Source organism: Dipodomys merriami, unplaced genomic scaffold, assembly GCF_024711535.1.
Source record: "Dipodomys merriami isolate MVZ:Mamm:240054 unplaced genomic scaffold, mDipMer1.0.p SCAF_24, whole genome shotgun sequence".
NCBI classification, from domain to species: Eukaryota; Metazoa; Chordata; class Mammalia; order Rodentia; family Heteromyidae; genus Dipodomys; species Dipodomys merriami.
The window spans coordinates 23,663,425-23,677,438 of record NW_027203826.1 but is presented as its reverse complement, the minus strand read 5'-3'; the positions used below and the strand labels follow the sequence as shown (position 1 = coordinate 23,677,438).

The 14,014-nt window shown below is 49.8% G+C and overlaps 1 protein-coding gene across 1 annotated transcript in view; it reads left to right on the top strand.

The window, feature by feature from the left end:
• Window positions 1-14,014, top strand: part of Tnn (tenascin N) — a 67,824-nt gene that overhangs the window by 5,485 nt on the left and 48,325 nt on the right. The window contains exons 2-6 of the mRNA XM_070034422.1: window positions 262-705; window positions 4,434-4,808; window positions 5,237-5,500; window positions 8,935-9,120; window positions 10,251-10,340. Coding sequence (XP_069890523.1) covers window positions 297-705; window positions 4,434-4,808; window positions 5,237-5,500; window positions 8,935-9,120; window positions 10,251-10,340 — 1,324 coding nt within the window. The 5' untranslated portion in view covers window positions 262-296. The remainder of the gene's footprint in view (window positions 1-261; window positions 706-4,433; window positions 4,809-5,236; window positions 5,501-8,934; window positions 9,121-10,250; window positions 10,341-14,014) is intronic.

Genomic DNA, 14,014 nt, shown 5'->3' with positions numbered 1-14,014 from the left:
TAATAATAAAAATAAAAATGAAGTGCAGACGAGCCTAGATTGGAAAGAGAGGAGAAGGTAACCGGGTAGTGTAGCAAGCAGTATAAGCACAGACCGTGGCAGGGCAGGGCATTCTGAGCTTGGATCCTCAGGAAATAAAGGATGGACTCTTCTTTCTGCTCCTTTTTCAACCTCCAGTGGACAGTTAGAGTCTGGTAGAAATGCCGATCTCCCTCCACAAGTCTCATGGTTTTCTTCTGTGTCTTTTCCCTTTGGGTCTAGGCTTTGTGGAGCATCTGTTCCCCCTTTCTCCACGGATGGGTGTCCAGGGGACACTCAGCTTCCCTTTGGGGCTCCTGCTGGGCTCTGTGCTCCTGGTGACCTCTGCCCCAGCCACCCCGGAGCCTCAGGGCTGCAGCAGCAAGGATCAGCAGGTCACCGTGAGCCACACATACAAGATCGATGTTCCCAAGTCTGCCCTGATCCAGGTGGAGGCCGACCCGCAGTCCCTCAGCGATGATGGGACCTCACTCATGGCCCTGGGGGAGGCTGGGGAAGAACAGAATTTCATCTTCAGGCACAACATTCGCCTTCAGACACCACAGAAAGACTGTGACTTGGCAGACAGTGTCCAGGACCTCCTGGCCCGGGTGAAGAAGCTGGAGGAAGAGATGGCAGAGATGAGGGAGCAGTGTAGTGCTCAACGCTGCTGCCTCGGGGCTGCAGGTGAGTTTGCCATGGCGTATTCATTCAGCAAACACGTACTGGGCCTCTGTTACGTGTCAGGTGCTCCTTATGAACACTGTGATTCTGGTCTGTCCCCCACCACTCACTCTGGGTTTTCTGTGCCTGGTGGTGCATCCCTGCTAATTGATTATTGGTACCAGCTCCAAGGGCATCTAGAAACTTGGGCAGCAATGCCTTAGTGGTGACTGCTGCTCTGGGAACACTCCTGGGGGTCATTTAGTTGAGGACACTATTTCTACTCAAAGGGGAGCTGGTAGATACAGAGGAAAAAGAGGGCCACATCTGACTTTAGGCAGATTCCTTAAGGTGCCTCATCTGTCTAAGGGAAATCGTTCTATCAACCAATATAGTTTTGAAGACTAGAGTTGGTATAATTGGATTCCTGGTCTATAGTTTATATTCAGGAAACTATCACTTTTATTAGTCATAAAGGACTACAGTTTGATTATTTGATTTTGCAAATAGTGACATTTCTTCTGCCCCCCCCCCCCCCCCCGCACCTTTTCTTTCAGAACTGGGTTTGAAACTTGGGCTTTATGCTTAGCTAGGCAGAGACTCTACCTCTAGAGGTCATCTCTCCAGTTCTTGTGTCTTTTAAAAATTTACTTATTTATTTTAATTATATTTAAGTAGTTGCACAAAGAAGTTCCCATTCTACAAAACAGTACATGAGTACAAAGTGTCTACAACATTGTCACTCATCTCTCTTAACCCTTCCCTTCTCTCACTTTTAATTGAGATTAGGTGATTACATAAATTTCACACATTTCACAGTATTGTGGAATAGTGATACTTAGAGTCACAAACACATTTTAACTTTCACTAGGCAAATTGTCATTATCATGGTCTATACAGTTTGTGAATGCTATGAGCTCTTGTGTCTTTTAAAAGCCCAAACTCCCCAGACTGAGGCAGATGGCACAGATGTTTCTGTCTGAAAGAATGCTATTAGTAAGAGCCTTTCCAAATGCCTGGTACAGAAGCAGGTGCCAGGGACACTGCCAGGAAGAAACCAGCCTGGAACTATCCCCTGACAGACCCCAGCTTTGGAAACACCCCTAGGAAGGGAAGAAGGTACATTCTGAGAAGCAGAAAGGACAGAAGAGGGCGTTCAGTGAGTGGCTGCCCTCCAGCTGACTCTTGCTGGACAGGGTCAGTAAGGGGCCTGGTTAAACGCCTTGGTCCAGCCCTATGCCCATAATTGAGATGAGCTCTTCTTTAGCTTCTGGAGGTCCACTTCTCCAGGCTTCAAGGACAGGACTTTGCTAGGTCCAGCCCTGTCGGTAGGCAAAGATAAACTTCTACCTGCCTGGATCTCAACCACCTTTCCTAGGAGCCCTTCGCCCTCCTGTCCCCAAACGGAGCACTTAAAGCCTTTCTTGGAAAAGCATTAAGTAATTGCCACCACCCACAGGAAGGAAGCTGGGGATTCGCCCAAGAAAGGAATGGGAGAAGGATTCCGTGCAACTTTTTAGGCAGAGAAAGGAGAAACATTAGATCTCCCAAGTCAGAGGCTTTGGCTCAGCAGAAAAGCTCAGACACCCAGTCTCCCTCACTCATCATCCAAAAACAAAAACAAACAAAACCAACAAACGCAGGAATCACCAATCTTCCTATAACCCTAGCTGCTCCGAGGCGGAGGAGAGCTGAGAATCACAGTTGTAAGGCAGCCCTGGCAGAAAAGTCCACCAGACTCTGATCTCTAGTTAAGCACAAAAAGCCCTAAGTGGAGGAGTGTTTCAAGCGGTCACTGGCTTACCTTGAACACAAAGAGCTCAGGGACAGCGCCCAGGCCCCGAGTCCAAGCCGTAGGATAAGGCACAAACAAAACAACAAAAACCAGATCCCTTCCCTTAAGCTTTTCATTCCTGATCAAGACTGGTGTGGTGGTGTAGCCCTCGAGCCACAGCTCCATTGCCAAGCTTTTTTTGTTGGTTAATTGGCAATAAGAGTTTCTGAGACTTTGCTGCCTGGGCTGGCTTCGGACCATGATCCTCAGATGGCAGCTTCCTGAGTGGCTAGGATTACAGGCGTGCCCCCCCCCACCCAGTTTTCAAGAAAGGAAAAAAAAACCCAAACCCACCATTTCCTATTGTTTCCTTCCTGCTTTCTTCCCTCCCTCCCCCCTCCTTCCCTCCCTCTTTCTTTCCCTCCCTCCCTCCTTCCCTCCTTCTCTTCCTCTCTTTCCCTCCCTCCCTCTTGCCCTCCCTCCCTTCCTCCTTCCTTCCTTCCTTTCCCCCCTCCTTCCTTCCCTCCCTCCCTCTTCCTTCCCTCCTTCCCCCCTCCCTTCTTCCCTCCCTCCTTTCCTCTTTCCCTCCCTCCCTCCCTCCTTCTCTTTCCCTCCCTCCCTCCCTCCCTTCCTCCCTCCCTCCCTCCCTTCCTCCCTCCCTCCCTCCCTTCCTCCCTCCATCCCTCCCTTCCTCCCTCCCTCCCTCTTTCCTTCCCTCCCTCCCTCCCTCCCTCCCTTCCTCTTTCCCTCCCTCCCTCCTTCCTTCCTCCTTCCCTCCCTCCTTCCCTCCCTCCCTCCCTCCTTCCTCCCTCCTTCACTCCCTCCCTCCCTTCCTCTTTCCCTCCCTCCCTCCTTCCTTCCCTCCCTCCCTCCCTCCTTCCTCCCTCCCTCCCTCCCTCCCTCCCTTCCTCTTTCCCTCCCTCCCTCCTTCCTTCCCTCCCTCCCTCCCTTCTTCCTCCCTCCTTCCCTCCCTCCCTCCTCTTTCCCTCCCTCCCTCCTTCCTTCCCTCCCTCCCTCCTTCCCTCCCTCCCTCCTTCCTCCCTCCTTCCCTCCCTCTCTCCTCTTTCCCTCCCTCCCTTCTTCCTCCTCCCTCCCTCTTCCCTCCCTCCCTCCTTCCCTCCCTCCCTCCTTCCCTCCCTCCTCTTTCCCTCCCTCCCTTCTCTTTCCCTCCCTCTCTCCCTCCTTCCTTCCCTCCCTCCCTCCCTTCTTCCTCCTCCCTCCCTCTTCCCTCCCTCCCTCCTTCCCTCTTTCCCTCCCTCCCTCCCTCCTCTTTCCCTCCCTCCTCTTTCCCTCCCTCCCTCCCTCCCTTCCTCTTTCCCTCCCTCTCTCCCTCCTTCCTTCCCTCCCTCCCTCCCTTCTTCCTCCTCCCTCCCTCCTTCCCTCCCTCCCTCCTCTTTCCCTCCTTCCCTCCTCTTTCCCTCCCTCCCTCCTCTTTCCCTCCCTCCCTCTCTCCCTCTTTCCTTCCCTCCCTCCCTCCCTTCTTCCTCCTCCCTCCCTCTTCCCTCCCTCCCTCCTTCCCTCTTTCCCTCCCTCCCTCCCTCCTCTTTCCCTCCCTCCTCTTTCCCTCCCTCCCTCCCTCCCTTCCTCTTTCCCTCCCTCTCTCCCTCCTTCCTTCCCTCCCTCCCTCCCTCCTTCCCTCCCTCCCTCCTCTTTCCCTCCCTCCCTCCTCTTTCCCTCCCTCCCTCCCTTCTTCCTCCTCCCTCCCTCTTCCCTCCCTCCCTCCTTCCCTCCCTCCCTCCTTCCCTCCCTCCCTCCTCTTTCCCTCCCTCCCTCCTTCCCTCCCTCCCTCTTCCCTCCCTCCTTCCCTCCCTCCCTCCTTCCCTCCCTCCCTCCTCTTTCCCTCCCTCCCTCCTCTTTCCCTCCCTCCTTCCCTCCCTCCCTCCTCCCTCCCTCTTCCCTCCCTCCCTCCTTCCCTCCCTCCCTCCTCTTTCCCTCCCTCCCTCCTCTTTCCCTCCCTCCCTCCCTCCCTCCTTCCCAGACGTGGGCCGCCACTGCAGCGGCCACGGGCGCTTCCTCCCGGAGACGTGCAGCTGCCAGTGCGCGCCGGGCTGGGAGGGCGCGGCCTGCGAGCGGCCCGCGTGCCCCGGGGCGTGCAGCGGCCACGGGCGCTGCGTGGACGGGCGCTGCGAGTGCGACGAGCCCTTCGCGGGCGCCGACTGCGCCTACCCGGCCTGCCCGCAGGGCTGCAGCGGCCACGGGCGCTGCGTGGACGGGCGCTGCGAGTGCGACGACGACTTCACGTCGGAGGACTGCAGCGAGCTGCGCTGCCCCGGCGACTGCAGCGGCCACGGCTTCTGCGACACCGGCGAGTGCTACTGCGAGCCGGGCTTCACGGGCCTCGACTGCGCCCAGGGTGAGGCCGCAGCGCGCATGCGCGTGGGGCACCTGCCTGGCACCCCGGGTCTCCAGGCTGAGGGGGGGGCAATGACCAAGGAGCACGTGGGGACCCGTCCGTCGGGCGTGGCCTCCATGGGTCTGGCCGGATTTGCTAACATGGCTGCTGCTGCTGGTGGTGTGGGGGCCTGGGGTGTGAAGGCCGTGGGTTTGACTGGGGATCTAATGGCTGTGTGTGTGCATGCGCGCATGCAGGGTGGTGGGGGTATTAACTCCTAACTATAACTTACTAACTTCCTCCTGGGAGGGTGTCCAGCATATACCTACCTAAGTCTTCCTCCCCCAGGCCTACCATCCTGGGGTTGAGTTCACAGGCTAGGAGTGTCTCCGGCCCCCCCCCCCCACACACACCTTGTCCTTTCCACACCTGTTCTCTTCTGCACGCAGTGGTGGCACCTCAGGGCCTGCAGCTGCTCAAGAGCACCGAGCATTCCCTGCTGGTGAGCTGGGAGCCCACCAGTGACGTGGACCACTATCTGCTCAGCTACTATCCCCTGGGAGAGGAGCCCTCCCTCAAGCAGATCCAAGTGCCCAAGGAGCAGCACACCTACGAGATTCCCGGCTTGATGCCTGGCACCAAGTACATCGTCACCCTGCGCAACGTGAAGAAAGACACAACCAGCACTCCACAGCATCTGCTGGCCACCACAGGTAAGGCGGGCCCGATGCCCGAGGGCTCCAGGAGAGGCCCCAAATACCCATCTATGTATAGCGTGGTCTGTTGCCCCACTTTGGGGTTTGAAAGCCAGAGCTGTAGCTGGAGAAGGCTCTCCCTTGTCTCTCCCTTCTCCTTTCTCCTTGCTTCCCGCTTAACGGGTCCTCAAAGCCAAGGGGGGCCAGCATCTAGATGGAGACTCAAGGAGGCCTTTTGTGTCCCTTTGGTGGCTCCACTGTCACACACAAGCAAAGCATATGCTGTGTCCTATCCCTTCACCAAGTCTCCAAGGCCATTCAGCAAATTCAGGTCAGGATGTGTGGGAAGCTTCCAAAGCCATCTGTAACAATTAGATGCTTCTCCGCAAGGAAGAGAGGGCTCAGATGGGGTAAGTGAAGAAAGTATAAGGGAAAAGTTGTTTATGAAGACATAGAGGTGGCCATTTTCCCGAGCCTACTCAGTTTGAGGTTAGCTAGCCTACCTTCAAAAGTAAATCATCTATTTACTTTCATTCAAAGTAGCTGTCAAGACCATATAGTTTTATAATGAGAGTCCTGGTTATTCAAGAGACAGAGACTATGAAGATCAGAGTTTAAAGCTAGCTCCATGCTGAACATTCTGTAAGACTCCATCTCTAGTCAATCTGAAAAAAAAAATGCAGGGTGCCAGCTGTTAGTAAGTGTAAGGCCCCTGAATCCAAGTCCCTGGAATCAGGAAAAAAATAAATAAAAGAATGAGTCAAAGTGATGCCATTTTATTCATTCTTTGTACATTGTTCCGAAGGCCTTTAGGTGAAAACAAACAAACAAAAAAGTTTGAGCCATGTTGACATACCTCTGTAGTCCTGACACTTGGGAGATTGAAGCAGGAAGTTTATGAGTTCAATATCAGCATGGACAATTTTTCCCCCCTTTTAGGAGCTTGCCCCTAGAAGTAACTGCTTGGTGGCTCAAACAACTTAGAAAATCCTTATTTCCCCATGAAAACTCTAAAACAGCTTAAATTTTCAAGGCTGTGAAGACATCTAGTGGCTAAGGACTTACCATGTGCCGGTACATGATTAAAAAAACAAAAAAATGCCCCACATCGATGCTTTTTGCCCTAAGGTCCTTGAGGAAGAGGCTGGCAGATCCGAGGGGTGGAATATGGACTTACAGTGATCACTGCAGAAACATATGGCTGTCTTCTTTTAATTGTGAGAAAATGGTGGGCAAGTGTTGAAAAGCGTCAAAAGAGGCTTGGCAGTGGAGACTTGGCACCATTTGTGATTGCCTTTGTCAGCACCCTCCAGCCCAAAATGCTAGAAATAGCCCTGTAGTTGAACCGGGTCGGTATGCCGTTCCTTTCAGTATGGGAAGATGCACGTGTGGAAAAAGGCGTGGTATGGCAATAACAGAGTGAAGGAAAGGACATGTTATAGATTTCAGACTTGGGCTAGATAATTCAGGAGAAGCTTAAGGAAAGCACAGATTTGCTTTGAATCGGATGCTCTCAGAAATGGGGATAATTCTGTGGTTGGCTATCTTCACGAATCTTTTCTAGCAAGGAGACAGACTAGAGGGAGGCTAGAGCTGTGATTGGAAAGAAGAAGCCATGTGTTCGAGTCAGGAGTGGGGGTGCTCCGTCACCTGTGTGAGCTGTAATCCTGTTTGTGTCTGGGGATAGATATGGCCTTAGAATGGCCTTGTTTTGTCTTGATTTAGGGTGTTCGTCTTGTTTGATACTAATATTCTGTGAAATGCTTTCTGTCCATGGGACAATAGCAAACCTTAGCGGTGAGAACCAGGCCAGGTTAGCTCTCTTGTTGGTGATTGCATCTTTCTACAGATAGGCGAGTGTCCAACCTCTGAGGGGAAGACAGGGACACCTGTTCTGAGAGTCTTAGCAACTCTTCTTGATGTCTTGGATGAAAGACCTATAAAACCTCGCTAGTGTGAAGCTTGTCATTCTGTCTAATCCGAGCCAAGTTAAATACAATCTTTCCTGCCCGTCAAGGATAGCTCAGACCAAGCAGTATGTATCCCCATAATCTGGAGCATTCTTGTCAAGCCCTTGCCTCCTTTTCATTTGTGAATCCCTCCATGTTCTCTGAAGCCTTGCAGGACTCATTTCACGATCCTTGAGTCACCTTTGCTACTCTATTCATCTTTGAGAAGTGTCTAAAAACAGAAGCCAGGGTTCTGTCAGGTGGAAGCTGGAGGTGAGGGGCAGACGAATGGCTCTGAGAGGCTCTTTATCCACAAGATGCTCAGATCGCAAGTGCCTGGAGATCACCAAGTCATACCCTGCCTGTGCGGGTGCTCCTTGTCCCACAAATGGCCCACTGGCATTGGATAAAAAGGTCTCCACCCACCGATGCAAGGCTGAGAATCTGGGGAACTTATCTTCCCTAATCCAGACTTTAAGGACAGGCTCTATCAGTCTGAGATCTAGCTGGTGGCATTTGAAGTGCTCCCCAGAGACCCCAGTCACCCTCCAAAGGTTCTTCCCTTAAGGCACTATCAGTGACCCATTCCTTTCCAAGTCGAAGGAAGAGAGAACATTTAACCTAAGGACTTTGCTGTGAGCAAAGTCATGTGATAACTCCTAGGACAAGATAAAGCAGCGTGAGTACCACAGGAAGGATACATAGAAAGACCAAGTTAAAATGCACTCCCTTTAGTTAAGTGCCAGTGGCTCATGGCTGTAGTCCTAGCTGTCAGAGAATTGCAGTTTGAAGCCAGCCTGGGGAGAAAAGTCCTTGAGACTCCACCCCCAGTTCATCAGCACAAAAGCCATGCTGGAGGCATGGCTCAAGTGGTAGAGCTCCAGCTTTGAGCAAGCAAGCCAAGCAAATTCAAGGCCCTGAATTCAAGCCATGGTACCAGTCAAAAGAAAAAGAAAAACACCTACTTTATAGATTTGCCTTGGGTTAATTCATATAGAAGAATTTGAGAGTCAAGGGCTATAATTTGGAAAGTGGAAGAAGGAACTAGTTACAGCGTAAACATACTAAAAGAAATTGAAATGCATTTCCTCAACTTTACGTGGAAAGGCTTAGAAGTCTCTTCTGAGGATAGCCAGCCAAAGGGGGAGCAGTAGTGTAGACTAGCTGGGCCTCGAGCTGGGCTGTATGGATACTGGCCTGAGAGGCTTGGCCAGAGTTTAATTAGCAAGGTAGTGTAACCTGCCAGGACTTGGGGGGTGGGGGGTGGGGAGAGGAACAGAGGCTTCTCAGGAAGACAGACTACCCTCTGTGGAAAACCAGAAGACTAACAGAGGGTTCCTATATGGGCAGCTCTAAGTCCCTTGTTAAGGATTATGTCCTGGTCTGAAACCAGCTCTGAGAGTGTCAAGAAGAGCAGCTGACTTGTTATCCAGTGGCCGGTTTCAGACCTGTGGGGCCGCAGCTCTCCATGGCTTTCTCTTACCCTCTGTGTCCCCTGCCTAGATCTCGCTGTGGTAGGCACTGCCTGGGTGACAGAAGAGACTGAGACCTCCCTGGACGTGGAGTGGGAGAACCCCCTGACGGATGTGGACTACTTCAAGCTGCAGTATGGCCCCTTGACAGGGCAGGAGGTGGCCGAGGTGAATGTGCCCAAGAGCCGCGACCCCAAGAGTCGATATGACATCACGGGTAAGAGCTAGCCCTGGGAAGGCGAGGGGCTTGCTGTGGGTGCTGGGGTAGTGGGGGTGTGCACTGTGTCCTAAGCCTTAGAAATCACACTTGAACCCCAAAACTGTCCTCTATGGAGCCTACTTGGAAGGCCTTCAGACACTCCTTGGCATCCCAGAGCACTTCACTGAGACATTCCAAAATGTCCTCTCTAGTCAGTGCACTCTCTTGTCTTAGGATGGATTGGATGATGTGCAGACATGCCATTTGGAGGTGTGTGTGTGTGTGTGTGTGTGTGTGTGTGTGTGTGTGTGTGTGTGTGTGTGTGTGTGTGTGTGTGTGTGTGTGTGTGTGTGTGTGTGTGTGTGTGTGTGTGTGTGTGTGTGTGTGTGTGTGTGTGTGTGTGTGTGTGTGTGTGTTGGGCCTGAGGTGGGGACTCCCTGGATCACCTGGCTCAGACGCCTGAGCTGGAATTCAGAAAAGGGGATTCTGGGAAGTCTGTGCACATTCAGGGACCTCTTTAAGAGAAGTAACATGCCGTGGTGAATACCCAGTTAGGCACAGGGCTGTGGAGCACGCTGGGGTGAATGAGGGACCTGGCGGCTGGCTGGCTGGCTTCATGGCAAACCCTCCTGCTGTCCACTCTTCCGATTCTTTCTTGAGAACAAACATCTCTCATGCTGGCGTTTGTTTCCCGTTTGCCGCTGGAGCCTGGATATTTGTGCTATGAAGAACAACCGTTCACACATCGTGCAAGAGACAAAGGAAAAGGAAGGAGGGGGGGAGGGGAATCTAGAAAGATTATTCCTACTAGTTATAATGAAGAGATAGAAAGTAGTGAGAGAAGATTGATTATTAGAAGCAGGAAATCATGGAGGCTAAGACTAAATCTGGAAAATAAGTGCTAGATGGCCCAGCCAGAGTCAGCAGGTTCCTGGACTTTATGCCACCTGTTCCAGCCCTCTCCTGACCAGGAACCCTTCCACGAGCCCTCATGTTCCACCCCTGAGCTCTTCCTCCCCTAGACTGTTAGTCTTGTGCAGAGAGAATATTACCAATCTCGCCCTCACAAGAGAGATTCAAAGGTGAACAGGGCTGGTTGTAGGGGTCTGGAGCCTGTCCTCGCATCCACACTGCCTGCTTGTTTTTAGGTCTGAAGCCTGGGACAGACTATAAGATCACAGTTTTTCCCATGAGAGGCGGTCTGGAAGGCAAGCCGATTCTCCTGAATGGCAGGACTGGTAAGAGCTATTTGGTGGCACTGTGGATATTTAACGATGTTTGTACTGTCTTATTTCTCATAGCTGCTCTTGTGTGGGTAAAATTCTGGCATTCATGTGTGGAGTTTTCTGTCCCTTCGTGTACAGACAGCTACACAGGGAGGGGGTCAAAGGAGAGGAGGCAAACTCCTTTTTCAAATTTCTCTTGCCATAGAAAATCTTCTCCAGGACCTCAGAGTCAAGGAAAAGGACAGAATTCTGACATATTTCTATTTATTTTAGTTGTTTCAATCATGGGGTTATTCTTCTAAGTTGTTTTTATCTTTGAGCTAAGCACACACTCCAAATTACCTAGGGACAAGTGAACTATAATGGTGTTTCTTATTGGAATTGTATTCCCCCCTCCCTGAGGTCTACACTCAGGCAATCTGCTGTGAAATGTCAGGAGATGTTAAAGACCCTGGTGTGGGTAGAGTTAGAATTTGCATATTGAGAAAATTTATGACAAAATTCTGAAAATCAGTAATTTGTAATTGATCAATCAGAAAGTAATTGGAAAGCATACATATGACTTCAATTAGCTTAAGTTGAATTATGAACCTCTTGAAATAAATCTGTGCCTCCTGCCTACTCAGGATGGAGCTGTAATCTAGACTACAGTGGAACAGGTGGAGTCTCATGCTCAGAACCAGCAGAGGAGGGATCTTTGAATCTGAGTCAGTCTTTTAAAGTGATTTAGTTCTAGGCTGGGAATGTGGCTTAGTGGCAGAGTGCTTGCCTAGCATGCATGAAGCCTTGGGTTTGATTCCTCAGTACCATATACACAGAAAAAGCTGGAAGAGGTGCTGTGGCTCAAGTGGTAGAGTGTTAGCCTTGAGCAAAAGAAGCCCAAGATCAGTGCCCAGGCCATGAGTTCAAGCCCCAGGATTGACCAAACAAAAAAAAAGTAATTTAGTTCTTCACAGCTCAGTGCTAGAAATGGCTAGTTGGATGAGTGAGGATGCTATGGGGTGAGAATTGAACTCATCATTTCAGCTGCTTCACAGTGATAATGTCACCCATCCTCCTGGGCTCTGCTATACCCAGGCTTCTCAACTGAAGCCTCAATGCCCATATGAGATGCCAGCCATCTCTGCGTGAGTTCCCAGAGCATTTAATTGCTATGCAGCCTTGAGTTGCTAGTCAACCTTTCAAGTACATTATTCCAAGTAAAATATTAGCACCCAGGAAGTGTTTTTTATTGTCAAATTATATATTCTCAAAGCTGGATGAGATATTTTTATTGGACTGCAAATAAGTCTGCGTGTTCTACTCACATAAAATGAAAAGATACTGTAATTTCTAAGGTAAAAAAATATTGTCAAACCTGTCTAGACTGTTCATTAATTTAATAGAAAACAGAGTCTGTTTTCTCCAAAGGTTTTTTTTTTTCTTTTTTGCATTTCACAAGATGGAAAAAGGCAGTGGAATTTAAGACTAGTATAAGCACATTCAGGGATAAGGACACAGTTCAGGATTTTCCATTTAACCAGTCACTCAGTGGAACTTGTTAAATCAAAACCCTTGAGACAGAAGGATATGTAAATAAAAGTTTATTGAGCTGTTACAGCTGCTAGCCAGAAGGACAGAGCTGGTCCTTGGACAAGTTCCTCTAACTACTACCAGCAGCTAGGCAATTGGAAATATGCCTGAGGGGCCTAGAGCCAAGGGTAATTTTAGGCAGTTTGGGGAAGGAAAGCATAATTTCTTTATATTGACTGTAGATAAAAGGCATGATATTATGCCAAGCAGGGAAAGCTTTGAGTTAGAAAGGCTAGCCATAAGAAGTGCTTGTCGCTTCCTGGCGGGTTAACAGTGCTGAAAGTTTATAAGTAGATTGGGCATGGTGGTCCCTGAAGTGAGGGAACTGGAATTGGAGTCAAGGTTTCTAGATACGTCCAGCTTGACCCAGTCTTATTTTTGTTCGCCCGCAGCTATTAGCTGATCAACTTCCCTCATCCCTTACCCTCTCTAACCTTCAGCCTTTGTAATTTAATTGAGGATATCTCAGGATTTTTCTTTTATCAACCTAATATCAATGGAAAAGAAAGGGCTAACAGAAAATCCTCCTCCAACCCATTAAAGTGTGGAATGCCTCCTTGAAAGGCGCAGCTTCAGAAGTGGGTCAAGTTCAAGAGCTGGGAGCTGAGGCTGGCCAATGTCTTCAGAAGGGATGGGCCTAGACTTCACTTTACATGGCAGACCAAGCCAGGACTTGGTGGTACAGGCCTGTCTTCTTGATACTGGAAGGGCTGAGGCAGGAATGTTGGGGAGATCGATGGCAAATCCTTGGTCCCACAAAGAATGCATGGGTGGTCACACCTAGAGGCATCTTTAGCAGAGTGTGTTTAAGACAGAATCAACCATAAAGCAATAATGCACTCTCAAAGGAAACTATTTAGAACTATTAAAGTGGGATGTTTGGCAAAATGTACCCAAATGTGATCCTGCACCCATTTCCTTCCCCATCTGTCTACCCCAAGTCAGAAGGATGGAGAGTTCAAGGCCAGTCTGGGCTATCCAATGAGACCCTTTTGCAAAAAGAAAAAGAAAAAGAAAGGAAGGCCGACTCTAAGCAAGAGACAATGAGCTGGTCTCCATCCAGCATGTCCCTTTCCAGGCTCCTTCATGTTCCAAGTTGAACTGTCAACGTTCAGAACTTATGTACAATCATCCAACTGAACACTGTGGGTGAAAAATAACAACAACCTCCATAATTTGAGTAACTGCTGTGAAACTTCTGGGCTTTATAATAGTATTGCAAGCATAACAGGTTCTTAGAAGTTGCTTTTGCTAAAAGCACTGACTCACTACTTAGGCTTGCCAAATGTCCAACAAATAACAAAAAGCAGGACAAAAACTTAGCATCTCTGCCTCCATTTTTCATCTTTCTCTTTTGCTCTGAGCCATTCTCTTCTAGTTTCCTTGGATTCCAGAAACACCAGGTCTGATGGATGAACATCTTTTGACAAGAGTCAAATCTGCCTCCATCCCCAGACACCAATGACTTTCTCCCCAGTGACCAGACCTTCCTGACCAATCCTGAGATAAAGATCCTGCACATCACCATCTGACTGAGTCTGCTTAACTATGCATGTGTCTTGTCCCTTCCTTACATAAGCATGTCTGTACCTTTCGAAGACTGGCTTGGGGACAATGAACTCCTCTAACTGTCCTTCACAGCATGGCTAGATTCAATTAAATCTCCTTTCTTTGCCTTTTATTACTACTCATCTCTCTAATTGGCATATTGGGATGGGTGCCAAGCCTTCTCTTTGGCAGCTCTTGGAGCTGGAGTTCTTGCCCCCAAAACTCCAGTAACCTAAGTATTGTTATTGCCATTTTACATATGGGAAAATGAATGCTTACCAAGTTTAAGACACTTAGGGTGAACGAATGAGTGGCTGAGCTGCCACTTGGATCCAAATCCAAATCAAGAACCTTTCTAGAAGTAGAAACAGAGAAGAATAGCAGCAAGAGGAAATGGTCACTTTCCATTGTGGCCATTATGGAAAGATGGCCACGGAGGTCTATGCAAACGTGACCACAAGAGGCAGAAGCACAGGAGGGACCTGTTCTGGGAACTCACCTTCTGATGGGTGGCATAGATCCATCATGGCCCTCAGCCTCATACCCCTGTACAGTTTGCATTTGAC